We start from the raw sequence: 27,847 nt of genomic DNA, 5'->3' as shown, positions 1-27,847 counted from the left end.
AACGTATTTGCTTTTGCATTCCACACCCCTGTTCAGAAAGCCTAAGCTCCCATCTGCTTTTTAATAACTTTCCCGACCTGCCATGCCTTTAACAGAAGTACAGACTTTTTCCTCTTTCCTGCTTCCCCTTTCAACCAAGACCTTTTTTTTGTTACTTTTCGTTGCTGTTTCTATCAAAACTGATCACTTTTCAATACTTTAACTTGTCTCTCAGCCAACATCAGATCCATGCTGATATTATGTGACACTTCATGAACTGTCTTTTGGAGTCCATAAACTACATACCTTAATCAGCCATCTTTATTGCCTCATCGAAACAAATAAAAAACCCCAATCATTTGACATGTTTGTACTGGCTTTTCTTAATGAATCCATATTTATCCAAGTGATATCAACACTGTTCTGGATTATCTTTCCTATATGTTCTTCCACCAGCAAAGTTAAGCTGATTGATTTGGAATGAAGCTTATCTTTACACCCTTTTTGAACAAAGGTTTATCAATTGCAATATTCTTGATTCTCTGCCACCATCCACATCTCCAAGTTTGCTCCCTAGCACATCACTCACTGCAACATGCCAATCAGAATAAGACCCATTTACGCTGTTACACCTTACTGTGGCAGCGGACTGGAAATCAAGCTCTGCTATTCTTGGAGTGGTGTCAAAACCTAAAGGCTTTATAAAAAGTATGTAAAATTATCCAATTTACCTGTCACAAAGGCTCAGGTTGACATGAAGCATGGAGTGGGTTTTTGCACTTAAGAATGACTTTATTGCAAATAAAAATTCCAGCTGCAGATGAATGATTATGAACTATTTATGTATATCTGTGCGACTTAAAACTCTAACTCCCTTCTAAACGATACACATAGACAGGAGAAAAATGGATGTGGTGGGTAAGGGAAAAGACTGGAAAGACTGTTCAATAGCCCCTGTTCACAGGGTACACTGAGATAGTTCTTCTGATTTGTTAGGTTGTGCTGCTCCTTGATTCTCCTTCACCAGATACTTTCACTTGCTTGTTGAAGGTGCAGGGTGGTTGGTTCATACTTGTAAAGTCTCTGATTTACTGGTTAAGAGCCACAGCTTACAGCAAGTGATGGGGGTAAAGTAAACTGGCTTCCTTCATGTTTTTTTTTAAAACTACAGAGGAAAGGGACAGTTCTTGCCATAACGGAGATCCAATGGTTTTTGCCCCAAACATTCAAAACATGTTCAGCTATCTGGGAGGGAACCACTTAATCATTAAAAGGCAGAAGACCTTTGGCATCAATAACTGATCTCTTGTCCACAACCCAATCGGTTACTTGCTGCCAACCGAAGCTCCATAAAAACGTTAGGCTCCAGCTCATATACAAACCTCCCCACACTGGTTGAACATGCAGCCATGTAAACTGCAAGTGCACAAAGTGTTGGGGTTACATGCTTTTAAAAGGTGCAGCAATCCTACAACAATCATTGATTTTTTTTAAAAACACAGTCCTTTTGCTCTTGCGGTCCACATTCAAAATAATGCAAAAGAAAAAGATAAGGTTTTGACAATGTCTATTCTATTAGTCGAAAAAATTATTAACAGCTATTTGTATGTTTCCTCCTACACCATATTTTCCTTAATAACCTTTGATGTGGCATTTTAAGTACAGTACATTCACAAGCTCCCCTTTATCCACCGCATGTTCAAAGAACTCCAAAAAATTGTTTAAACATGATTTCTCTTTCACCATGTTGACTCTCCCTGATTACCTTGATTTTTCAAAGTGCTACTATGTCCGTAATAATAGCTTCTAAGATTTTCACTGTAGTAACAAATGTTCACCAACTGGCTTGCAATTTATCGTTTTCTGTTTCCCTCCCTTTCTATTTTCAATAAAGGAGTCATAGGGAATCTAATTTTGCAATCTAAAGGAACTTTCCCCAAATTAAGAAAGTTTGGGAAATCAAAACCAATGCATTTATTTATGTTAAGATCCTACAGTTAAGGCCGTTAGGACTGAGGGATTTGTCAGTCCACATCTCCAATTGTAACTTTCTTGAATTCCTTCCTCCCTATCTGTTGTCCCATTTACCCCCACAGCCAAAGCAAAACACTCAGATACACAGTATAGTTTTACCTCCTCCATCTTTATTTGAGGCCCTGGAGGGAGAAAGAACAATCGCCCATGTGCACAGAGACATGAGTTCACAGTCTTCTCTGGAACAGCAGTTTGTAATGAACTATACAGACATTTTACAGGAAGGAACATCCAGATAAGGCAACATACATATTGATTGAGTGACCATTACAATCAACAAATATCAATAGAAAAGATTAAGCCATCTGCTATTACAAAATGAATAATCAGCTTCACTTAATGAATACTTTTCACCTTGTTAAGTGATGTTACATACTGAATGCTACCTCATCTTGTTAAATGGCTTTACATAATGAATGCATTTCCACCTTGTTAACACATACCACTTGCCTACACCACCCCATTGTTAATTAAGTTCTTGTCTGATCTGAGTCATGCTCAGCTGAACCTCTTGTTTCACAAAACTCAGAACTCTTTTCCTGCCTGCTTATACCCAATATACATTCCAATTCTCTCCATATATCAGTTCATGATAACCACCGAGATGGTACTACCAGCTTTCATAAGACTCTGACAGCCAGTATTTAAGCACATTATTGACACACAGCCTACAACGATTATAACAAAAATTATTAGTTAATTACAATAAATTGAATTTGAAGAATCCCCTCATGCGGGAAACAAAATCCACCAGAAAAGTTCTTAAATCCACAATCCTTAGTGACCACTTCATCCCCTATAAGTCAAGTGGAAACAAGCCAGTTCTCCAAAATCTCCTTCAGTAAAGCCCAACCTGAAAACAAAATTTAGTCTGTTCATGCTTCACTCCTCTGAGAAACATGATTCTTGGATAAGGGCAGTTAAATGCTTAACAAACCTGACAAGAATTGCAGAGATGCTTCAGATGGAGGATACCAGCGCATCTGAGTGTGCAGTGTGGCAGCTGCAGCTGCTGGCGAGGTGAACGCAGCATTCTTTGCTGCTTCTGCTCACCCTCTTCTATTAAATGTAACAAAGCCAACTGGCTGCTGTGATGTTAGGTTGATCAGTGAACCTTCATATCACTTATATGATCAAAATACAGGATAAATCTCACGTGGTTTAATGTCCACAGAAAGGCCACTGACAAAAAGCGAACTGACCTCCTCTTTACTGTTGCTAGCTTCTTCACTTTTCATGCTCATGACTGAGAAGCTGATTGAATCCATTCGATCAGGCTGTGGAGGAGCGGGCGATGGTCCGAAGGTGTGCTTTACCTGTAAATGGAGAAACTCTAGAGACGATGTGAGATGCTGAAAGTATCTTTGCATTTCCTCTCTCATTCCTTCCTTGCCAAGGTGGTTACCAGTATAAAGACATTCAAACATTTAACTACACTAAATTGTGTCTGCCTATTTCAATCCTCATTGAATTCTTGAAGTCTGTTACTCTGTTCATCAAAGTTTTATACAATCCATAAACTTCTATATTGCACTGCCTAAGCAATTCAGTCAATTATAAACAACAATCAATGATCCTAAAATCAAACCCTCGGGTACCTCATTTGGGTTATCCAAAAATTATTTGCTTTTAACAAATTGATACTTGGCTAATGTGAAAGCTGACAGGAAAAGTATTTTAAAAGTCTGGAACAGCAAGAAAACTACAATATGTTTCCTGTACTTTAGCAATTGAAGAGACAGTTTCAGTTCAGATTAGAATCTTAAACATTTGTGGGAAACAAATGCTGAATATTCTAAAACATGTTCTCCAAATGAAACTTCCCAAATAAAACAGTTGGAATTACTGTGGCAACTTTGGGAGAGATCAACATTCTTTGAATTTGCAATATGAAGGGGCCAATGAAGTCTTCATGATAACTAAAAAGGAGAAAATGCTGGAAAATCTCAGCAAGTCTGGCAGCATCTGTAAGGAGAGAAAAGAGCTGACGTTGAGTCTAACTGACCCATTGTCAAAGCTGAAAAAAGGAGAAGTAGGGAGGTATTCATACTAAGCTGCGAGAAGGTGAGACATGGCTCCAGAAGCAAAGGTAGCAATAAAGAGGTGACAATGACAATGTATAGAGAGATTATAGGGAGATTAGGAGCTGTGAATGACTAAGGCTGAAGCCGGTGCTATGTGACAAAATATGTGGGGGATGGGTGAAACAGAGGCAAAATGGAAAACCGGGGACAAGGGTAGCAAAGGGGGAAGAGGAGAGGAAAAAGGTGATGAGAGAGTGAGGAGCGAGAGAAAGAGACAATCAAGAAATAAGAGATTCAGAACAGCGGTTTCAGATTCCAGCATCTGCAATAATTTGCTTTTATCTTAATGATAATTAACAGAAATAAGAGATTCAGAACAGCGGTTTCAGATTCCAGCATCTGCAATAATTTGCTTTTATCTTAATGATAACTAACAGAATTCAAGCAGCTCAGCCTCAAGTTCTAATATTTTCTAGAAAATCTTAACAAAACATCAAACTCAAAATGCACTCTTTGTTTGTGAACACTCTGCATTAAGAACACAGCAAAGATATTTTAATACAATACTCTCATCTGGCTAAAGCATGACCACTGACCCAACTTTGTGGGTGGCACAGTAGCAACTGTCTGTGTGGAGTTTGCACATTCTCCCCGCGTCTGCGTGGGTTTCCTCCGGGTGCTCCGGTTTCTTCCCACAGTCCAAAAATGTGCAGGTTATGTGAATTGGCCATGCTAAATTGCCCATAGTGTTAGGTAAGGGGTAAAGGTAGGGGTATGGGTGGGTTGCGCTTCGGCGGGTCGGTGTGGACTTGTTGGGCCGAAGGGCCTGTTTCCACACTGTAAGTAATCTAATCTAATCTAAAAAAAAGTAATCTAAACTGTTGTTTTTAAACAAACATTGTAGAATCTCAAACAAATCAGGGGGTCAAGGCACTCAGACCAATTTCTTTTAAGGCTACAGGTTTGATAATTTTAAAAAGGACATAATGTTGTACAATTTCAATGTAAAAACAAAATTTGCCCCATTACATAGCACACAAACATAAAACTGAGATCCTGTTTCAAAAAAGGCAAAATAGTTAATGGATTTTCCGAACCAGTATTTTAACAAACCAAAGTTTTTAAACATCAAACACTCACAGCATGGCGCAATTTACATTGAAACTTTCCTCTTTCAACCCAAATATTAATACAACCTTAAGTTTACCGTTTTCTTGTTTTTTTTAATCCTCTCACTGACATTATAAAAAGAGAAAGCCCTCGCAGCAGACCACATGGCACCACAGTGCAAGCCACACTCTTCCCCCAGAACTAAGACTCACATAGACTCAAATTCCATCACTAGGGGACTTCAACCCCGTTCTCAAACCCCACTTAAACACAAAACTCAAACCCTGCTTAAATGCAGAAAAGTCAAACCCTGCTGAAGCACAAAACTCAAACCTCGCATAAACACAGAAAACTCAACCTCTATTAAATGCAGAATACTCAAACCCCGCTTAAACACAGACAGCTCGAACCTCAGCACAGTGCGGAGGACTCAAACCTCAACCAACCCCCACACCACCCCTCTCAACCTCAATTAAACCCACCCCAGAGGACTTGCACCCCAGTACCGTGCAGAGGACTCTAACCTCAATTACACCCCCTCCCCCTCAATGCAGTGCAGACTCAAACTTCAATCGCATTCTTCCCCCCATCCCCCCAAGGAGACTCTAATCCCAGTACCACACAGAGGACTCTAACCTCAATCAAATCCACCCCAGGGGACTTGCACCCCAGTACCACGTAGAGGACTGTAACCTCAATTACACCCCCACCACCCCCCCACCCACCTCTGCCATGCAGTGCAGAGGACTTGAACCTCTGCCTGCCAGCGTGCTTATGAAACTGTGTCTCTCGACTGAACTAATTACCGTTCAAGGAATCCATAGAATAGAGAGTGATTGAATGAGGGGACCGTCTCTGGCACACAGGAATATCGAGAGGGACCAAGGTTTAAAATCTCAAGACACCAATGTTCCGGGCGGCCGCTGACACCGTCCGATCATAACTATCTGTTTGGATCCTGCCGACTCTGCCAATACTGTGGTCCCATTGCACCCGTCAGCCAAAGCAAAACACTCAGAAACACAGTGTAGGTTTACCTCCATCTTTATTCCGGGCCATGGAGGGAGAGAGAGAGCAATCGCCCATGTGCACAGAGACACGAGTTCATGGTCTTCTCTGGAACAGCAGTTTCTCAATGAACTATATAGTCATTTTATAGGAAGGAATATCCAGATAAGGCAACATACATATTGATTGAGTGACCATTTCAATCAACAAGTATGAATAATAAATATTAAGCCATCTGCTGTTACACAATGAATAACTGGCTTCATATAATGAATACTTTTCACCTTGTTAACTGATGTTACACACTGAATGCTACCTCATCTTGTTAAATGGCTCTACATAATGAATGTTTTTTCCACCTTGTTAACTCATTACCCTTGCCTGCACCACCCCATTGTTAACTAAGTTCTGATCTGATCTGAGTCATGCTCTTACTTCACAAAACTCAGAACTTAACTCTTTCCCAGCCTGCTTATACCATATACACATTCAAATATCCTTTCTTGCTTTGTAGCTACTTCTGGGGATGTTCCATTTATCCTGTCGTGAACAACAAAGCAAAATATCAGTGCATTTGCCTTGTTATTTTTCCTTAATAGTTTGGCAGACTCACTTTCTATCAGACCAATGCTCACCTTCTTTTAAAAATGACTTTCAAAATTCTTGCTATCTCTTTACACTTCTATTCAGATTTAGAACATAGAACAGTACAGCACAGAACAGGTCCTTCAGCCCACGATGTTGTGCCGACCACTGATCCTCATGTATGCACCCTCAAATTTCTGTGACCATATGCATGTCCAGTAATCTCTTAAATGTCCCCATTGACCTTGCTTCCACAACTGCTGCTGGCAACGCATTCCATGGTCTCACAACTCTCTGTGTAAAGAACCCACCTCTGACATCCCCTCTATACTTTCCTCCAACCAGCTTAAAACTATGACCCCTCGTGTTGGTCATTTCTGCCCTGGGAAATAGTCTCTGGCTATTGACTCTATCTATGCCTCTCATTATCTTGTATACCTCAATTAGGTCCCCTCACTTCCTCCATTTCTCCAATGAAAAAAGTCCGAACTCAGTCAACCTCTCTTCATAAGATAAGCCCTCCAGTCCAGGCAGCATCCTGGTAAACCTCCTCTGAACTCTCTCCAAAGCATCCACATCTATCCTATAATAGGGCGACCAGAACTGGACACAGTATTCCAAGTGCGGTCTAACCAAAGTTTTATAGAGCTGCAACAAGATTTCACGACTCTTTCTCTTGTACTCTCCTTCATTAATGTTTTAGACAGTCTTTACGTTCTTTTAATATTCTGCCCAATTTTCTGACCTGCAACCTATCTTTGTGTAATTTTGTGCTTTTGCTTTATATCTGATGATATTGTTACCATTTCTTAGTTAATTATGAAGGATTGGTTCCTACAAGGCAATCAACTGGGTTGACTTTCAGCCTGGGTTTTCCTCCTCTTTGAGCTTGCTTTGTGGACAGACATTTAAAGGAGGAAAAGAGGACATTCCCTCCTCTACGACCTCCCAATCATTCCCTCCCCTTCTTTTTCCTTTCCTCGCCTTTCTAACCCACTCCCTCACCCATGTTCCCTCTATCATTTAGCGCTCCCTTCCCTTGTCATCCCTGTTCTTTCTCTCACCCCCATCCATTTTCTGCTCCCCTCACTCCATTTCTTCCTCCTCTCAGTCACTATCTTCTCTCTCCTACCCCTCCCACCATCGCTCCTTTACCTCCCCACTCACTTTCTACGCCTTCCTTTTTCCTTAATCCCTTTACCCACTTGCCTCATCACATTCATTCCTCCACTCTTAACATCCTCCCTTCCTCATTTACCAATCCTTCATAACCTCACTTAACCACCCTTATTCATCCTCAAATATCTTTCCACTTCTCCCTATTCACACGCCTTCCAGTGCTCCTATGCTCATCTTCCTTCTCCCTCAGTCCCTCCCTCCTTTCTTTCTTCCCTCATCCCATCACCACCTTCCCTCCCTCTCCCTATACCACACAATCCCGCCCACGTCTCTAGCTCATCTCCTCCTCTTCATCATCCATTCCCTCTCTCCTGAGGATAACACCTTCCTCACTCCTTCCCTCCCTCTCGTGATGGAAAACAATCACACCAAGAATAACGCCAATAAATCTTTTCAAAGTGACTCTCTTCTGACCAATTAAGTTTGGTAACAATATAGGGCTTTGTTTTCAATTCTTTGATTACTTCTATATTTCCTTTCCCTAATGTAGAAAATTTTTAAAAAGGGGTTTAAACATTTTCTTTGACTTGCTGTACCGCAATAAGTGGAATTCTTAGACACCCAAGTTAAGTATTTCAAACAAAAGTACCTGACTCAACAAGGGGAAGTTTTAAGATTTTGTTGAGTCAGAGTGGAAAATGACTGAAATCCCACAACAGGGAGATTAAACGTCACTGGCTTGCAAAAGAATTCCAAAATGTTAAAAAATCTCCTTGAATAGAAGCTTTCATGTTGTTAATATTGTCATCAAAAGTTGTTCATTTGTGAAACAAGTGAGAAATATATCCACTGTGCAGTTCTAAAAAGGTAAATAAAGAACAATTTTAGACTTAAAGATAATTTGTTTGATTATGCTGCACAGACTATTTCACATATTTTAAAATTATGTCTACATTTTCAGATCAATGTTTTTTCCTCCACTGTAAACAGGTGCCAAACTGACATCAGTGGCAGAAGTATCCAGATAGAATATAGAACATTGCAGCGCTATACAGGCCTTTCAATCCTTGATGTTGCGCTGACCTGTGGAACCAATTTGAAGCACATCTATCCTATACTATTCCATTTTCATTTCATGTCCATTTAAATGCTCTTACAACTGGTGCAGGCAGTGTGTTCCACGCCTCTACTACTGAGTAAAGAAACTACCCTGACCTCTGTCCTATATCTATAACCCCTCAATTTGAAGCTATGTCCTGTCGTGCTAGCAATCACCATCTGAGCAAAAAGGCTCTCACTGCCCACCCTATGAACCTTCTGATTAACTTGTATGTCTCAACTAAGTCACCTCTCAATCTTCTTCTCTCTAAATAAAACAGCCTCAAGTCCCTCAGCCTTTCCTCGTAAGCCCTTCCCTCCATACCAGGCAACATCCGAGCAAATCTCCTCTGAACCCTTTCCCAAGCTTCCATATCCTTCCGAGAAAGCGGTGACCAGAACTATATAGCCGCACCAGAGTTTTGTCTAGCTGCAGCGTGACCTCATGACTTTGAACAGCAATCTCTGAACCAATAAAAGCTAACACACTATAGGCCTTCTTAACAACCCCATCAACCTGGGTGGCAACTTTCAGGGATCTATGTACATGGACATGGACACAGATCTCTCTGCTCATCTACACTACCAAGAATCATACCATTCGCTCAGTATACTTCATTCCTGTTGCACCTTCCAAAGTGAATCCCTCACACTTTTCCACATTAAGCTCCATTTGCCACCTCTCAGCCCAACTCTGCAGCTTATCTATGTCCCTCTGTAACCTGCAACATCCTTCAGCACTATCCACAACTCCACCGACCTTAGTGTCATCCACAAATTTACTAACCCAGCCTTCTATACCCTCATCTAGGTCATTTATAAAAATGACAAACAGCAGTGGAAGAACCTCGCGGTACACTACTAGTAACTGAACTCCAGGGTGAATATTTCCCATCAACCACCACCCTCTGTCTTCTTTCAGCTAACCAATTTCTGATCCAAATTGCTAAATCACCTTCAATCCCATGCCTCTGTATTTTGTGTAATAGTCTAATGTGGGGAACTTTATCAAACGCTTTACTGAAATCCATTTATACCAAATCAACCAACTTAACCTCAACTACCTGTTTGGTCACCATCTCAATGAATTCAACAAGGTCTGTAATGACCTACCCTTCACAAAATGGGTATTGACTACCCCTAATCAACTTATTCCTCTCTAGATGATTATAAACCCCATCTCTTACAGTCGTTTCCAACACTTTACCCACAACTGAAGAAAGACTCACTGGTCTGTAATTACTAGGGTTGTTTCTACTCCACTTCTTGAACAAGGTGACAACATTTGCTATCCTCCAGTCTTCTGGCACTATTCCTGTAGACAATGACGACATAAAGATCAAAGCCAAAAGCTCTCTCTGCCTTCCCAGAGAACCATTGGATAAATCCATCAGGCCCAGAAGATGTATCTATTTTAAACACTTTTCAGAATTGCTAACACCTCTTCCTTGCTAAAGTCAATCCCATCTAGTCTAGTAGCCAGTATCTCAGTATTCTCCTCGACAATATTGTCTTTTTCCAGTGTGAATACTGACCAAAAAAATTCATTTTGCACTTCCTCTATCTCCTCAGACTCCAGGCACAGCTTCCCACTAGATGAACAACACTTACTTGTATTGTCTAAGTCCATGCTTTGCTCCATAATTACAATTCAACTTTTTTTTTGACAACACTAACAAGAGCATTTCACACATTCTCAAAAAATAACTAACCTCAATTAACTTTCAAAAATTCTCAGCACAATCTTTAGAACTTTTTAAAATGACAGCGTACACGCTACTCTATTTGGTGTCAAATGTAAGAGTAAGAAATTCCCTCAGGTGGCCTCATATTGCTGGAGTCTGAGTTGGGACAAGTTCGAAACAATATTATAATGTGACGCTAAGATTGCAAACTAATATCGTGACTGGACATATGCAAATAAATAACATGTGGCAACATATCTAATGCCCTTATTTTTAAATAACTAACACTTGGGAAAACTATATGTAATTGAAAAAAATTAAAAGTTCTGTTTCACAAACAAACCTTGTTCAGGAAGTGACCTTCTTCCTCTAAGTTTCATTTTTTCTTCTTGCCATTTTTCCCTTTGATGCAGTCTTTTCCCAAGAAACTCATTAATCTGATTATTAAAACAAGTTATTTAGATAAAAACAAGTTCAGTGCTCTGCAACTGCTGTAATCTAGTGTAACCAACAACCACTATAATGGATTTAATTGCAAGAAGAGTACCTGATTTATTGAAGTGCTCCAGTTGGTTGACAGATCCTTGGTCACTGTTAACGCTTCCAAGTGATCTAGTTGAAACTTGTGTGTTGCCAATTCCTGTCTGATGGATGAGATTTCTTTTTTCAGCACAATAACATGGTGTAGACTAACTGCTGCAATGTAAGCTGACAGAACAGCTGCCAACATGAGGATGAAGGCAGAGTAAACAAAACATCTGATTCGTGCATCGAAATCCTCGCGTTGTAACATTCTCATCTTTACCCCAAATTTCACTTTTCAGCTAAAATTGTGCAATATCCCAAACACAACAAAACATTAACTTATATTACTTTTCCTGTTTGCATGAGCTGCAACTTCTGACTTTTTCCAACTATGGAGGCACACATGATGAGCAAATGGCACATCACACTCAAACTAAAAATGAATATTGTGCAAGCATAATTGGTCACTGTGGAGAAAAAAAAATCAATTCTAATGAGTAGACTCTACCTCCTTTGAAGTACTCCTCCCCGTCAAACATGACTAAGATATATATCACCAGAAGAAAATTCCCTGGTTGCTATAAGTCCTTCTCATACATGTTCTAAACCCTTTTTTTAAACTAACCTTTCTTGAGCAAGTGATAGCTCATTTTCTTTTATTATTTCAGTATGCTCCAGCAGAGAGCTTTTAACTTGCTTTTCGATAATCTTCAGCCTGAGGGGAAAATATCGGAGGTGGGTTATTGACAAATTGTTTATCAAGACATTGGTTAAGCCAATTTGGGAAAACTGCATTCAATTCTGGTCTCCTTGCTAGAGGAAAGATGGTATGAAACTTGAAAGGATTCAGAAAAGATTTATAAAGATGTTGCCAGGGTTGGAGGATTTGAGCTTTTGAGGGAGGCTGAATAGACTGGGACTATTTTTGCTGGAGCGTCAGAGGCTGAAGGATGACCTTATAGAGGTTTATAAAATTAGTAAATGCATGTCAAAAGTGAATAGTCAAGGTATTTTCCTCAACTGGAGGCAATAGGTTTAAAAAGTGAGGGGGAAAGATTTAAAAGGCCCTAAGGGGCAAGTTTTTCACACCGAGGGTGTATGGAAGAAGCTACCAGAAGTGGTGATGGAGGCTGGTACAATAACAATAGTTAAAATGCATCTGAATGGGTACATTAATAAGAAGGAGTTTAAGGCGGATATGGGCCCAATGCTTGCAAATAGGACTAAATTAATTTAGAATATCTGGTTGGCATGGATGAGTTGGATCAAAGGATCTTTTTCAGTGTTGTACATCTCAATGACTCTAAAGTGATACTCCATTCTCCTCTGCTTCACTTATACATAATGGGTTTAGTCTTATATTTGTTATAACATATTCAGTTATCAAGACGAACAAAATGGATATCATTGCCTCATTGTTTTCATGGAGAATTCAGTCAAAGTAGTTATTGCCCCTCAAAAGTGACCAAAGTAAATGATGTTGATGTTCCCTGAATCTATCACCAAAACCAATTTGTTTCCCCACCAGAAGTGTTGGCATAATTTAAAAAAAAAACTGGACATTCTCAGCAGCTCGGACAGTCTCTATGGAGAGAGAGAGAATTAACATTTCCAGTCTGTGGGTTTTCAGAGAAAAGTATTTTTAGAGGTGAAAATGACAAGTGTCAATGTGTTATTATATGGGCATGCCTTGCTCATGCTTTTTGTTTGAGACATTGCAAGTGGCTGGCTTGAAATGGGGAAGAGGTTTTTACATTTATTCCAGGTGATGAAAAAACAGTTGTCAGTGCAAAGTTTTGTTTATGGAAGAACAGCTTTTACCATTGTGGACACCTACCATACCTTGCAGTTTTATCAGACTGCTGTGCCTTAAAGTTAACTCTAATTGCATGGCTGCTTGAACAATCTGCACAGAGAAATGAAATTATGGGAGGTCAGCAAGGCTTGTTTCGCGCCGTGAAGCCCATAACAGTAAGGAGTTGGGGACAACAATACAATATAGTTAGCAAGCACTAATTTGATCTAGAAAGATTAACATTCTTTCTTTGGGTCAATTTTGTGCTTTGCAAAACTTGATTTTGCTTTTGGAAAGCAGGGTTTAGAAGCAGATAAGTTATAGGCTCATTTTCATTCTACTAATTTGCCTTAATAGATAGTTAGTTGATCCTAGTAAGTTTGTGGAGGTTATTCTGGATCACTTAATTTCAGAGATGTTTTGATTTTAGTTTGTACTTCGGGTTATTTGGAAAGTTTGCAGCTTTACCAGATATTGACAATTAACTAAATAGGTTAAAGATTGTGTGAAACTTAAAGAAAAGCATAACATTGTACAATGACTGGTGGTAGGTCAGAAGACTGAACAGCATTTAATAAACAAAGAATGACTAAAAATTTAATGAAGGAAAAATTGAAGTATGAGAAAGCCAGCTATAAATATAAAAAACAGGTAATAAAAGTTTATTTATTTATAAAAAGAGTTGAAGCATTGGTCCAACAGAAAATCAATCTGGAGAATTGATAATGGAAATTAAAAAGAGATGGCCAGTTCAATTGAATAGGTATTTTGGATAAGTATTCACTTTAAAAGGATATAAACAACAATCCAGAAGCAGCTATAAATAGCAGTAATGAAGGAACTCAGAAAAAATATACAATCAACAGAGAAGTGGTATTGAGTGAATTTTGAAAGATATGTACTGACACACACCCAGTTCCTAATGAACTACATCGAGTGACTTAAAAGAAGTGACAACTGAGATGTATTGTTTCAATTTTTCAAAAAAACTCCCTTGATTCAGCAATGGTTCCATTACATTGGAAGATAGCAAATGTAACTTTTTCATTCAAAAAGGGAGATAGAGAGCAGAAAACTCATAGAATCCCTACAGTGTGGAAACAGGCCATTGAGTCCACACTGATCCTCTGAAGAGCATCTCACCCAAGCCTACCCTATCCTTATAACACAGCATTTTCCATGGCTAATCCACCAAGCTGCATATCGCTGGATACTATACACAATTTAGTATGGCCAATCCATCTAACATGCACATCTTTGGACTGTGGGTCGAAACTGAAGCACCTGGCAGAAACACAGGCAGACGCAGGAAGAACATGCAAACTTCACACAGTCACCCAAGGGTGGTATTAAACCAGAGTCCCTGATGCTGTGAGGCAACATGTCATCTCTACTGGTCAACTAGTTTCAAATGTCAGAAAAATATTAGAAGATATTATTAAATTAATTATAGCATTTATACAGGTTCAAGATAATCATACAGAAACAGCATGATTTAGTGAAAGGGAAATAATGTTGAGCCAATCTGTTGAAGCTCTTTGAGCAAGTGATGTGTGCTTTGGATAAAGCAAAACCAGATGATGTATAGCACTTGGCTTTCCAGAATGAATTTATTAAGTGTCATATGAAAATCAATGCGAAAAATCAAATATGGTGCAGGGGTTACCATATTTCCATGAACAGAAAAGTGTTTCTTGTTAAGTCAGCCAGAGAGTAGGCAGAAACAGGCCTTTTACAAGTTGTCAACATGTCACAAGTAATATGGTGCCGCAACTATTTTCAATTTATGTAAATGATGTGAATGAAGCAATTAAAGATGGGTGCCAAATTTACTGATGACACAAAGATTGGTAGGAAGATAAGTTATGAAGTATACATGAGACTACAAGGCAGATTAAGTGAATGGACAAAGCTTGGAAAATGCAGTACAGTAGGAAAATGTGAAACAGTCCATTTTAGTGGGAAGAATAAAAACATAAGATTGAAATGGCGAGATATTGCAGAGCTCTGAGATAGAGGAATTTCTGCACCCTCACGTAAGTAACTAGGAAAGGAAATGCAATGTTAAGATTTATTGCAAGGGAATCAAAATACCATTACGATCACAACATGTAGGAGCAGAAGTAAGCCATTTGTCCCATTCACTCTACTCTGCCATTCAACAAGATCATGGCTGGTCTTATAATCCTCATCTTCACTTTCCTGCCTTTTTCTGAAAATCCTTGATTATTGATTAAAAATTTGTCAATCTCTACCTTTAAATCTATTTAACAACCCAGAATCCATGGGGCTGTGCGGTAAAGAACTCCACAGCTTCACTGCTGGATGACAGAAGGGGAGGCAACAGCCTAGTGGTATTATCAATGGGGTTTTAATCCAGAGACCGACATAATGTTCTGGGGACTTGGGTTTGAATCCCACCAAAGCTGATGACGAGATGACTTATTTTTACAAAAGGCTGGAATTAAGAGTCTAATGATGACCAGGAATCCATTGTTAATTGTCAGGGGAAAAAAGTGTGCACCTGTGGAATCTGGTTTTCTCATGCCCATCATTGCAGCATCAGGGACCCCGGTTTAATACTGCCCTCGGGTGACTGTGTGAAGTTTGCATGTTCTTCCTGCGCCTGCCTGGTGCTTCAATTTCCACCCACAGTGCAGGTTGGGTAGATTGGCCATACTAAATTGCGCATAGTGTCCAGGAATATGCAGGCTTGGTGGATTAGTCATGGAAAATGCAGGGTTATAAGGATAGGGTATGCTGGGGTGAGATGTTCTTCAGAGGATCAGTATGGACTCGATCAGAGGAAGGAAACTGCCATCCTTATCTGGTCAGGCCTACCAGTGATTTCAGAATTCTAGCAACGCAGTTGACTCGTAATTGTCATGCAGGCAATTAGATGTTAGCCTAGCTAGCAACGCACTCATCCAGTGAATAAATGAAAAAGAAATTCCTCATTTCTGCCCGAATTAGCATCCCAAAACTGGGATTATGCCCTCTGGTCCTAGATCCACTCACATCGACACAAATATAAAAGAATTATATTTCGTTTATAGAGGGCACTGGGGAGACTAGGTCTAAAGAGTGCAGAGTACTTATTATCTCTTTTAAGGAAAGATGTAAATACATTGGAGGCAGTTGAGAGAGAAGGCTTATCAGGATAATACTCTGAAGCAACAAGCATTTTAAAGCAAAGATTGATTAGGCTAGGTTTGTATCCAGTGAATTTTAGCAGACTAAGAGGCATCTTGATTGAACCATATGATTATGAAGGGGCTTGACAGGATATTTGTGGAGAATCTAGAACTAGGGGCACAGTTTAAAAACTCAGGTTCACCTATTTAAAGAAAATCAAAATAATTTTTTTTCCTCCCTCAAGTGGTCGTGAGTTGGAACTCTTCCTGAAAAAGCAGTGGAAAGACTGTTAAGTATTTTTAAGGCAGAGGTATTTTCTAAATAGCCTATTATTACACAGCGCTAGAGCAGGTGGGTCTTGAACTGAAGCCTCCTGGATCATAAATAGGAATACTACCATCGCGATAAGAGACAGCACTGGGTTTTGCAGGCAGTCAGATAAACCACAATCTTATGACATCGCGCAGCAGGCTTGAGGGGTTTAAAGTCCTACTTTGTGCTCTTTGTGTGTAATGTTGGTACATAATTATGACTTCCCACCCCACCCACGAATTTTGAGAATTTGATAATTTTGGAACTTGCCCGTACTCATTCTAAAAATACATTTGTGCTCCTTTTGAAGATGATCACACAATTGTTTACGGAAAGTGGTTTAAATTAGAGCACACCAGCTCTCCAATGGAATTATAGAATGGGAAAAGAAAATGGTATGGATGCCTTTCATACATGTACCCAAATTATGGAAAAATTTGTATGTAACACATTTCCTGCCACTTGCTCAATGACATTTCTAACATCAGTGTTCCTGGCATGGCAGGATGGAACTTTAAAAGGGCCAGAAACATACAGAAAAAGCTCACCTTGGTTCTACTAAATAACATGAAGGTGAGCAATGTAAGCCAGTGAGGTAAGAATGTGTGGAATTTGACAACATGATGTAGGGAAATTACATGGGAATTAGTGATGTTGGATGGGCAGAAGTTGCATCAGCCCAGAGCCAAAAGAAACTTAGCCCCTAGGTCTTTGCTTGGAACAAAAAATTAAATCCAGTAAGAGCAGGAAGAAAGATCGAGATACTAATGGAGCCTATTTAAAAATGTCTATTATTGTCATTATTCGTAACGCTTGAAAACAACGGATGATTGGGCATTATTGTATCATAAATCTTGATTAATAGATGAGGAGTTAGTATTAGTATTAATATAGAAATATGTCAAAGTCTTAACTACTCTATTACTTGGAATTAACTCGCAAGTAAAGGAATTGAAAACTGTCACTGAGCTGCTTTGTTTTAATACTTGTCTTAATGCCAAAAGGGGGTGAGACAACTTTTATTGCAATGCCCTGTGAGAATCTTGTTTACCAGCTTTGGTTTTGCAAGCTAAGATCCTGCTCAGAAACAGCAGGTTCTTCACTATGAATTTCATGATCACGCGAACTTAATTCCAATTCAAAGGTCAAAGTCAGTAAGCTACTGCAATAACAAAAACACCAACTAATTTTGGAGCTTTTGCTTCCTTGATTAGATAACTATTTTTATTGATGCTTCTTGCAGCTGTGCACAAATTTATCAAAATTATTAGACCATTGGAGAATTAGGCCAATCGAGTCGCTCTACCATTCAATTACGACTGATACGTTTCTCGACACCATTCTCCTGCCTTTTTTGCATAAGCCTTGACCCCTTTACCAATCAAGAAGCTATCTCTGTCTTAAAGACACTCAATGACTTGGCCTACACAGGCTGCTGTGGCAATAAGTTCCACAGATTCACCACCTTCTGGCTGAAGACATTACTCCTCATCTCAATTCTAAAGGGTCACCCCTTCATTCAGACTGTGCCTTTGCATCCTAGTCTCTCGTACCAGTGGAAATATCTTCTCAGGGTCCACTCCATTCAGGTCTCTTAATATTCTGTAAGTTTCAATTAGATTCCCCCCCCCCCACCTCAACCCATCCTTCTAAATTCCATTGAGTACAGTCCCAGAGTCCTCAATCCCTCCTTATATGACAAGCTCTTCCTGGGATCATTCTTGTAACCCTCCTCTGGACCTCTTCCAAGGACAGCATATCCTTCCTTTGACAGTGGGCCCAAAACCACTCTATATTCCAAATGCAGTCTGACCAGGACCTTACACAGCTTCACCAGTACGTCTCTGCTCTCGTTTTCTAGCCCTTGAGATGAATGCTAACCTTGCATTTGCCTTCCCAACTGCCAACAGAATCTTGAGAATCCTGAACGAGGACTCCCAACTCCATTTGTACTTCAGATTTCTGAAAGGTTTGTAGCTCAGATTGATGGACATCACCACAAACCCCAGGAACCCCATTCAGGACAAACATATAAATAGAAAGCAGGAGCCAACAGCTTCGCTTCACTTGGAGGTCGCCACTGACGATGTTACCTAGCCAGGTAGTGAAACGTCTAGATATCAAACCTACAGCTCAGCGAGCAAACCTACACCCGAAAGATTTCTGAAACCTTACCCTATTTAGAAAATTGTCCCACTCTCTTAGTCTTCCCAAGTCCTTCTGCAGCCTCCCTACTTCCTCAACACGAGCTGCCCCCTCATCTATCATATCGTCTGCAAACTTAGCATCAATGCCATCAGTTCCTTTGTCCAGATTATTAAGGTAAAACGTGAGTAGTTGTGGTTCTAACATGGACTCTGCAGAACTACTAAACACTAGGTGCCATCCTGAAAAAGTTTGCTTTCTGCCAATCCTCTATCCATGCCAGTACCTTGCCCTACAACATGGGCTCTTATCTTATTTAGCAGCTTCCTATGCTGCACCTTGTCAGTAGTTTTCTGGAAATTCAAATAAATTGCCTAACCTGCTGGTTGGCTTCTCAAAGAACTCTAACAGATATCAGGCATGACCTCCCCTTTCTACTACAAACCAACCGACTCCCACAGCTACCTGGACTACACCTCCTCCCATCCTGCCCCCTGTAAAAACGCCATCCCATTCTCCCAATTCCTTCGTCTCCGCCGCATCTGCTCCCAGGAGGACCAGTTCAAAATACGTACAACACAGATGGCCTCCTTCTTCAAGGACCGCAATTTCCCCCCCGACATGGTCGACGGTGCCCTCCACCGCATCTCCTCCACTTCCCGCTCCTCCGCCCTTGAGCCCCGCCCCTCCAACCGCCACCAGGACAGAACCCCACTGGTCCTCACCTACCACCCCACCAATCTCCATGTACAGCGCATCATCCGCCGTCACTTCCGCCACCTCCAAACAGACCCCAGCACCAAGGATATATTTCCCTCCCCACCCCTATCAGCTTTCCGTAGAGACCACTCCCTCCGCGACTCCCTTGTCAGATCCACACCCCCCACCGACCCAACCACCACTCCCGACACCTTCCCTTGCAACCGCAGGAGGTGCAACACTTGCGCCCACACCTCCCCCCTCACTTCTCTCCAAGGCCCCAAAGGAAAATTCCATATCCGCCACAGATTCACCTGCACCTCCACCCACATCATCTACTGCAGCCGGTGTGGCCTCCTCTATATTGGGGAGACAGGCCGCCTACTTGCGGAGCGATTCAGAGAGCAACTCTGGGCCACCCGGACGAACCAACCCAACCAACCTGTAGCACAGCATCTCAACTCCCCCTCCCACTCCACCGAGGATATGCAGGTCATTGGACTCATCCACCGCCAAACCACAACAACCCGACGGTCGGAGGAGGAGCGTCTTATCTTCCGACTGGGAACCCTCCAACCACAGGGGATGAACTTGGACTTCACCAGTTTCTTCATCCCCCCTCCCCCCACCTTGTCTCAGCCGAATCCCTCCAGCCCAGCACCGCCTTCCTGACCTGCAGTCTTCTTCTTGACCTCTCCGCCTCCACCCTACTCCGACCTATCACCCTCACCTTGACCTCTTTCCACCTATCACATTTCCAACGCCCCTCCTCCAAGTCCCTCCTCCCTACCTTTTATCTTCTCCTGCTGAACACTCTCTGCTCATTCCTGAAGAAGGGCCTGTGCCCGAAACGTCGAATCTCCTGTTCTCTGGATGCTGCCTGACCTGCTGTGCTGTTCCAGCAATAAAGTTTCAACTCCCCTTGACTCAGCCCTATTTTAGCACACATTTCCAAGTACTCTGTAATTTCACTCTTAATAACAGACTGTAAAACCTTAATAATGACAGGCTAACCAAACTACAGTTTCCTGTCTTTTTCTCCCCCCTCCTTAAAAACAGGGGCATTACATTAGGCATTTTCCAATCCTTTGGCGTGCGCCCTGTCTCCAGTGATTGCTGACCCTCCATTCTCGTCAGCTATCTCTTTCAGAACTCAATTACAATTAAAGTTCTTACATTTAACAGGAAAAAATGTTTTGAGGTTGTTTCACAGTGAAGTTAGTTAGTTATTAGGCTAGGTCAACGATTTCATAGACAAGATTTGGACATTTTTTGATCCTGGTAACATACCATAAGAAAGATTTTTAAACAGCCACAACATACATATTCAGGCAAGTACTTTTAACAGCATTATGAAAATGATGAATGCAAGTTTGTTGAGTTCTAAAATCCTCTTTGTCCAAGTATACACTAGCACACTTCTCATACAAAAGTAAACCTTTCAGCCCTAATTAGCACACAAATGGCAAAGCTCAACATGAAGATAATGCTGTAGCTACAGAATTGATCTCAGACGAGGAATTCTGGGGCAAGTATTGATGCCCTGTTTTCCCCAGTATCTGTGCAACATCTGCAAGGGACAAGTAAAGCATATGGTGGAACATTCCCACTCAAAAACATGGGATGGCACGGTGGCTCAGTGGTTAGCACTGCTGCCTCACAGCGCCAGGGACTCGGGTTTGATTCCAGCCTCAGGCAACTGCCTGTGCGGAGTTTGCACATTCTCCCTGTGCCTGCATGGGTTTCCTCTAGGTGCTCTGGTTTCCTCCTACAGTCCAAAGGTGTGCAGGTCAAGTGAATTGGCCATGTTAAACTGCTCATAGCATTAGGTACAGTAGTCAGAGGGAAAGGAGTCTGGGTGGGTTACACTTCGGAGGGTCAGTATGGACTTGTTGGGCTGAAGGGCCTGCTTCCACACTGTAGGTAATCTAATTACTCATGCAGCCCACTCAACTCCATTGCCTTTAACATGCACTGCCCTCACTACTGATGCTGGCAACAGTCCATAGCCATCCACAAGATGCAAAGTTGTATTCATCACTGCTCCTTTGACAGAATCTTCCAAACCAACAATCTTTACCACAGAGGCAGCTGATGTACAGGAGCTGCAGCACCAGCAAGTCACACCCCATTCTGACTTGGAATTATATTGATATTCTTTTGCTGGCACTAGGTCAAAAATCCAGGAATTCCCTTCCTAAAAGCACTTTGAGTGCCCCTACAATCCAATGGCCACAATAAGTTCAAGCAGGCAGCACACCACTATCCTCAAGAGGAATTAAGGATGGGAAATAACAAAAACAGTTCTCATAAAACTGCTGTAAGCAACACAATAACATAAGACTAAAATGCAAAGACAAAAAGGTTTATTAATGAATGTACAGGATCAGAAACTTTTGTAATACAGACCGTGCCAAGAATTAGGCAGGTAAAAGCATGGGTTTCAAGCTTTGCTAAACTTCACAAATAATCCATTTCTTTTGGTTCTTCACTACACTAAAGATGTTATTGCCATGATCAACAACTTTTTGTGCACTTTTATAGAGAAATGTGTCTTGGCAGAACTGAGATAAAGAAATATGAATGAAAAACCAGGCCAGCTGAAAGCTTGAGAACAGTTATGAGCATCAGTTGAGAAACATTTATTATTGGGACAAAAATACTTCTGCAGAACTAGAAGAACCATTCTGAAATTTTCAAGTAAGTCATATTTTGTATCCTGCATTGCATGTACTAATGATAAATTATTTAAGTTTAGCAATACAGTAGTAACTGACTGAAACTTCGTTGATGCCCTTTGAACTGTGTTTAATGAAAATAGCCATTACAAGTCAGAGAAATGGCTTCAAATCACTTTTCTTCACTGATCATAACACTTTTTAAACTGATCAGAAGTTGAAGGACATTATTGCACGATGCAGGTTAAACTTCTGATCGACAGTAAAAATGTTGTATCTCATAAGGTTTTCTAATTCACATCATTCAGAGGTTGATGGCCATTAGTTACACAGATATAGATGTAAAAACAGACAATGTACATTTTAAACAGTTATCACAATAGAAATGAATGCAAAGACATGCCTTGTTTCTCACTAGACAGCACCAAAAGCACATTCCAAAAGACTTTCGTCAACAGGAAAGTTTTTCGCAACTTACGCTTGCTTATTATGCATTTGACTTAGACATACTTTACCCAGAGTAGGATGCAAGTAAGGGTCAAAGTCTTTATTTGATAACAGCAGCATCAAAAAGCTCACCCTTTAAAACAGAGAAATCTTGACAATTAAATGTTCATGTGTTATCAAAGCTGTGACTGAAATTCTCACTTGCATTTTTTTTTAAAAGACAAGAAACTCTGCACGTTACAAGATTTTTGCACAAGTGAACATCATTTCACTGGAATTGGTACACAAAATAGAAGAAAGATTTCATCCTGTTTTTGTAAATTTCCAGATGTAATATATTTAAAAACACACAATTTGGCTGTATAATACTATTTTTTCACAGATGCTGTGTGGAATAGCAGTTTTGAACAAGAATTCCTGGATTTAATCTCTTAGAAGGTTGAGTGTTTCAATGAAGCTTTAAATGTATAAAAATAGTACAGTACTTAGTACTTTGGTTCTGTGTAATGAAGCCCTTTGTGGCCATTGTAGGATCTTGGTGAAGGAAATGAGTAGCTGATAAAAAAAAACAGCAAATGTGTGGAATCAGAAACAAGGGGAAAAATGACACTTTATATTGTGAATGGCAGAACTAATCCAAAGCTAAAACAAACACATGGCTTAAAAGCATATCAATTAAGTCTGCATCTAAGTCTAACACAGTGAACAAATCTTATAAGAACAAATACACAGAAAATGTCTTTTTGCTATCAACTTATAATTTATGCATCATTGTGCATCTCACTAGTCATGTTTTTTTTAAACTGTATCAGTTGTCTGTCAATTTAGTTCCAGAAGAATCCATACCAATTTAGCCTACTCAAAAGTTAGAGAGAAATTAACTTTTCAAACTATTCACATTAGGTAGTTAAATTTAACAACAGTTCCAAATGCCAGATTTTAAATGAGGTCTAAAGCATAGGATCTGGAACATATGCCAATCATAAAGAAAAACAAAATCAGCAACACAGTTGATGAAAAATAACATTTCAAAACGCATAATCAATTCTATAATTTTTCAATATTTTATAATAATTCATAATTTATTTTATCAAAGTAATGCCCTGAAATGAAGTTATTCTATGAATGATCAAGATAAACTGGCCTGAAGTTTACAGCTTGTAGTCTACATGCAATTATTTTCGAAAACTGAAAACTACAATGTGTGTGCTATACTGACAATTCTGTCGCATGTAATGGGACTTAATTGCAACATTCAACTCGTACATAGAAAATTTAAATAAAATGTGGATTCAGGAGGAGATATTGTTAAATTAATCACATACACTGCACACACAAAAGAAATAAATTTTACTTTACAATATTGAACTCAGCTGATCAGATCACCAAAGCTCTTTATGAAATATAGTATACTTTTTTCCCATGCAATAAAACAGGTAAAAATGTTCAACAATTGGTGATAAGATAGCAAATAAGGACTTTGCAACTCAATGCTCGTCTTTCACTTGCTTACAGATTTAAAAGTTACATAAGAATACAGAAGTTATATTATTGTTACATTAGATGTGGTTTTTATTTCCTCATGTGAACTGCTTTTTAATAACTCTTTGATGAATTGTTCAAGAGCAGCAAAGTAGCCCTGGCACTGCCAAGTGTCATTGTGAGTTCCATCTGGAAATATTACTAATCTTTTAGTCCGTGATGTAGACAGTTCACAAAGTTGCTTCATCATAACTGGTGGAATTAACTGGTCTGACAATCCAGAAATTAAAAGAGAAGGCATTCTGCACTGTGCAATCTTGTTATAGGACAGAAATTTGTTCTTGTAGCACCAGAGTGGTAGATATCTCATGGGAAAGAAGGAGAACAAAGTGCTGGCCATATGTGGGATACTGAGGAATGTGTTCTCAACAACTATGGCAAAAATACGATGTGGGTTCTCGGAGGCTAGATGAATAGCCACTGCTCCACCCAACGAGCGACCAAATAAGATTATTTTTGTTTTATCAAGATCTGGTCGCGTCATGACATAGTCCAATACAGCCTCTGAATCCAAGTAAAGGCCGTTTTCACTCGGTTCCCCATCACTCCTGCCATATCCTCTATAATCTACAAGTAATACATTAACTTTCAGATTCACCATCATCAACAGAGCATTTTGGATCCTATGACCAATATTACCTGCATTTCCATGGAAATAAATTATGGTTGGTGAATATGATGCATTATCTCCAGTGTACCTCAACAGAATCAAATTGAGTCGAACTCCATCCTTGGTTTTAACAAAGAGGTTCTCATGTGGGATCCCAGTAGGTATGGGAATGTACAAACGTGAGGAGGGTGGTTGCTCTGGGAAGTAGAGGAGTACATCTTGGAACTTGTACAAAATGCCTGCCACTGATGCAAATATCAAGACAAGCAAAAGGATCCCTCCATATAGATGGAAGGTTAAAATCAAAGCTAGCAGAGAAATCCGGCATAAACTCCAAGACCATGAAATCAAAGCAATCAGCCACCTCCTGACATATGTCCATGACTTCCACGTTTTTTCCATTATGGTTTCTTTCAGAGGCACTCGCCTTCTATGTATATTGGTTCTGTAAATAAAAAAAAGATGAGTCAGACAATTCACACAATTATCCTTCCAATAAATCAGAACGTGATACAATGAAATTATAGCTGGTAAAATTTGATAATACTACTCAAAAAGCAGAGGATGTTGCAAAATGAAGCCTAAACATTTTTTTGTTCAATAATAACCAAAGCACCAAGCTCATTAACAAGCATACATCATTAATCTTTGAGTTTATTTCAAAAAATGTTGCTGTTACATCAACTTGTATGGATTACCAGCTTGAAATGAAGGACAAACACATTTTCAAGTCTGAAAAATAAAGGAAAGCTCAAGTAAGTACGCATCAGATAAATGATATAACATCAGGGCCTGTTTCCACACTGGAAGTAATCTAGTAAATCTAGCTAGTAAATCAGGAAGTATCACCATCCAGGATGTTACACCTTCCGAGGGCTAAATTTAGCAAATAGACTTGAAAACAAAGGCAACTCCATATTGCTACATCAGTGCTCCAATGTTTCAACAGCAAATGCACTATATTGACAACTTTAGGTCATGAGAAAGTTTAAATTAGACCCAATAAAGAACAGAGTAAGAAGAAAGCGTGTGCAATATGTTCCATGTAGCAACTTCTTCCCATTTCTACTCATGCTTAAACTTTTGTTTTTTTAATACATAGCACAAGTATTGCCTTTAATTTCAAAGTATTAATTGGCTGGATTTAACAAAACACAATATTTTGCAGGATTTTTGCACAAATGAGGCAATGCCACTTAGTCCATATAACTATAAGAAACAGGAGCAGAAATTTGGCCATTCAGCCCATTGAATGGCACAGCAGACTCAATCACAGCTGGTATGTTTCTCAACCCCCTTCTCTCATTTTCTCCCTATAACCCTTGACCCTCAGTCTTAAATATTTTCAATGGCCTGGGCTCCACAGCTTTCTGTAGCAATGAATTCCATAGATTCACCACTCTCTGACTGAAGAAGTTTCTCCTTATCTCCATTCGAAAAGATCTTCCCTTTATACTGAGGCTGTGCCCTTGGGTCCTAGTCTCTCCTATCAATGGAAACATCTTCCCAACATCTACTCTGTCCAGGCCATTCAATATTCTGTATGTTTCAATTAGATGCACCCTCATCCATTTCAACTACATCAAGTATAGACCTAGAGTCTTCAAATGCTTTTCATTCTTGGGGCTATTCACATAAACCTCCCCTGAACATGCTCCAAGGACAGTACATCCTTCCTGAAATATAGGGCCCCAAAACTGCAGACAATAGTCCAAATGTGGTATGACCAGAGCCTTATAGAGCCTCAACTAAGTCCCTGCTTTTATATTCAAGCCCCCTCAAAATAAATGCCATCATTGTGTTACAAAGTTGTGGGTTAACTATACCTTTTAAGAGTGTTAATACCTAGCAGTGACAGCACCAAATGTTCTCAATAAGACACAATATAACATGTGCTCCAGCTACTGGAGTAGCTGGTTGCCTGGAAACGACAAAGAACAGATTCAAATTTGATCAATCAGTTTAAATTATATCCAGAAAAATACCAAATTCCAATCAAGTTTGAATTGAGTATATTGACAATCTTAAAAGCCAACGACACAATCCGATGCACTGGGGTATAAGACCGGGGAAATATTGAACAGTTGGAGGAGACCTGCCAAGCCCCAGCATATAAAAAACTGCCTGAAAAATAGCTCTCTTAAAAGTACCTTTCTCGATCAGTAACCTGTGAAGGAGAATCTCTAAGAAGAAAAGACGACACAGGAAGATCCAAATAGAAGAACCGAAAGCTGCCTGGTTTTGAGGTAAAAAGTCTTGTCTTTGGGCGGCACGGTGGCACAGTGGTTAGCACTGCTGCCTCACAGCGCCAGAGACCTGGGTTCAATTCCCGCCTAAGGCGACTGACTGTGTGGAGTTTGCACGTTCTCCCCGTGTCTGCGTGGGTTTCCTCCGGGTGCTCCGGTTTCCTCCCATCATCCAAAGATGTGCAGGGTCAGGTGAACTGGCCATAATAAATTGCCCGTAGTGTTAGGTAAGGGGTAAATGTAGGGGTATGGGTGGGTTTCGCTTCGGCGGGTCGGTGTGGACTTGTTGGGCCGAAGGGCCTGTTTCCACACTGTAATCTAATCTAATCTAATCTAATCTTGTAAATCTTAATTGAGAGTTTTATCGGACTAGTATTACAGAAAGGAAGGTAACAGATAGGTTAGAGTAAGGAATTGGAAATAGTTGTTAGCTATTTCTTCAAGTGTAGCAGAGCATAATTAAAGTTGTTAATTTTTACTTTAAATAGTTCCTGGCCACTCGAATTTTTAAAGATTACTGCTTGGGATAAATCTTTTCTGTGTTGCTGGTTTAAATTAAGCAGGAGGGTTTGCCCAGTGTCATAGCAGTTTGGGGGTTCAGGTCCATGATTTGAACTGGTTCAGACAGATTTGGGGGTACAAAAAATTCCAGCAGATTTAAACACTTGAATGTTAGAGCCCTAGATCTTTACACAAAACGTAGATAAGACAATTTGTTTAGTTTCGGTAACTTGTGGTTGAATAATTATAAGTGAGAAATGGCTCTTGAAATGGCTGAAGAGGTTCTGGGATTTGAAGATGATTCTCAAATTTGCCAAGAAAGTTTAGAAGAAAAGAAAAAGGCCATAATTTTCGAATTAGCAAATACGTTAGATTTGTGTTTAACTAAGGACAAAAGTTACTCAAACACTTAGGTGTATCAGAGAATCAGATAAGTGCAGTAGAGCTGGAAAAACTTAAATTACAATCGAGGAAAATGGATTTAGAAGATAAACAGAGAGAGGAAAGAGGCAGGGAAAGAGAGGAAAACGGAGGGGGGGGAACGAGCGAGGGCGGAGGGGGACGGAGAGG

General features: G+C 40.1%; 2 protein-coding genes across 3 annotated transcripts in view; both read right to left on the bottom strand.

Moving 5' to 3' along the window:
- LOC122551031 (tumor necrosis factor ligand superfamily member 13B-like) overlaps positions 1 to 20,381 on the bottom strand; it is a 48,839-nt gene extending 28,458 nt beyond the window's left edge. Inside the window, exons 1-4 of the mRNA XM_043692674.1 lie at positions 20,322 to 20,381; positions 13,005 to 13,073; positions 11,190 to 11,441; positions 10,986 to 11,079 (exon numbers count right to left, since the gene is read on the bottom strand). Of these exons, the coding sequence (XP_043548609.1) occupies positions 10,986 to 11,079; positions 11,190 to 11,441; positions 13,005 to 13,073; positions 20,322 to 20,381 (475 nt within the window). The remainder of the gene's footprint in view (positions 1 to 10,985; positions 11,080 to 11,189; positions 11,442 to 13,004; positions 13,074 to 20,321) is intronic.
- Positions 20,382 to 21,602: 1,221 nt separating this feature from the next.
- abhd13 (abhydrolase domain containing 13) overlaps positions 21,603 to 27,847 on the bottom strand; it is a 33,704-nt gene continuing 27,459 nt past the window's right edge. Inside the window, exons 1-2 of one of the 2 annotated variants that reach the window (XM_043691189.1) lie at positions 25,177 to 25,196; positions 21,603 to 24,975 (exon numbers count right to left, since the gene is read on the bottom strand). In XM_043691189.1, coding sequence (XP_043547124.1) covers positions 23,922 to 24,932 — 1,011 coding nt within the window. In that variant the 5' untranslated portion in view covers positions 24,933 to 24,975; positions 25,177 to 25,196 and the 3' untranslated portion in view covers positions 21,603 to 23,921. Of the gene's footprint in view, positions 24,976 to 25,176; positions 25,197 to 27,847 lie in introns of those variants that run through there. The other variant, XM_043691188.1, reaches the window with a different exon arrangement.

The sequence above is a fragment of the Chiloscyllium plagiosum genome, chromosome 6 (assembly GCF_004010195.1).
Source record: "Chiloscyllium plagiosum isolate BGI_BamShark_2017 chromosome 6, ASM401019v2, whole genome shotgun sequence".
Taxonomy (NCBI): Eukaryota; Metazoa; Chordata; class Chondrichthyes; order Orectolobiformes; family Hemiscylliidae; genus Chiloscyllium; species Chiloscyllium plagiosum.
This window is presented reverse-complemented; position numbering and strand designations above follow the sequence as displayed.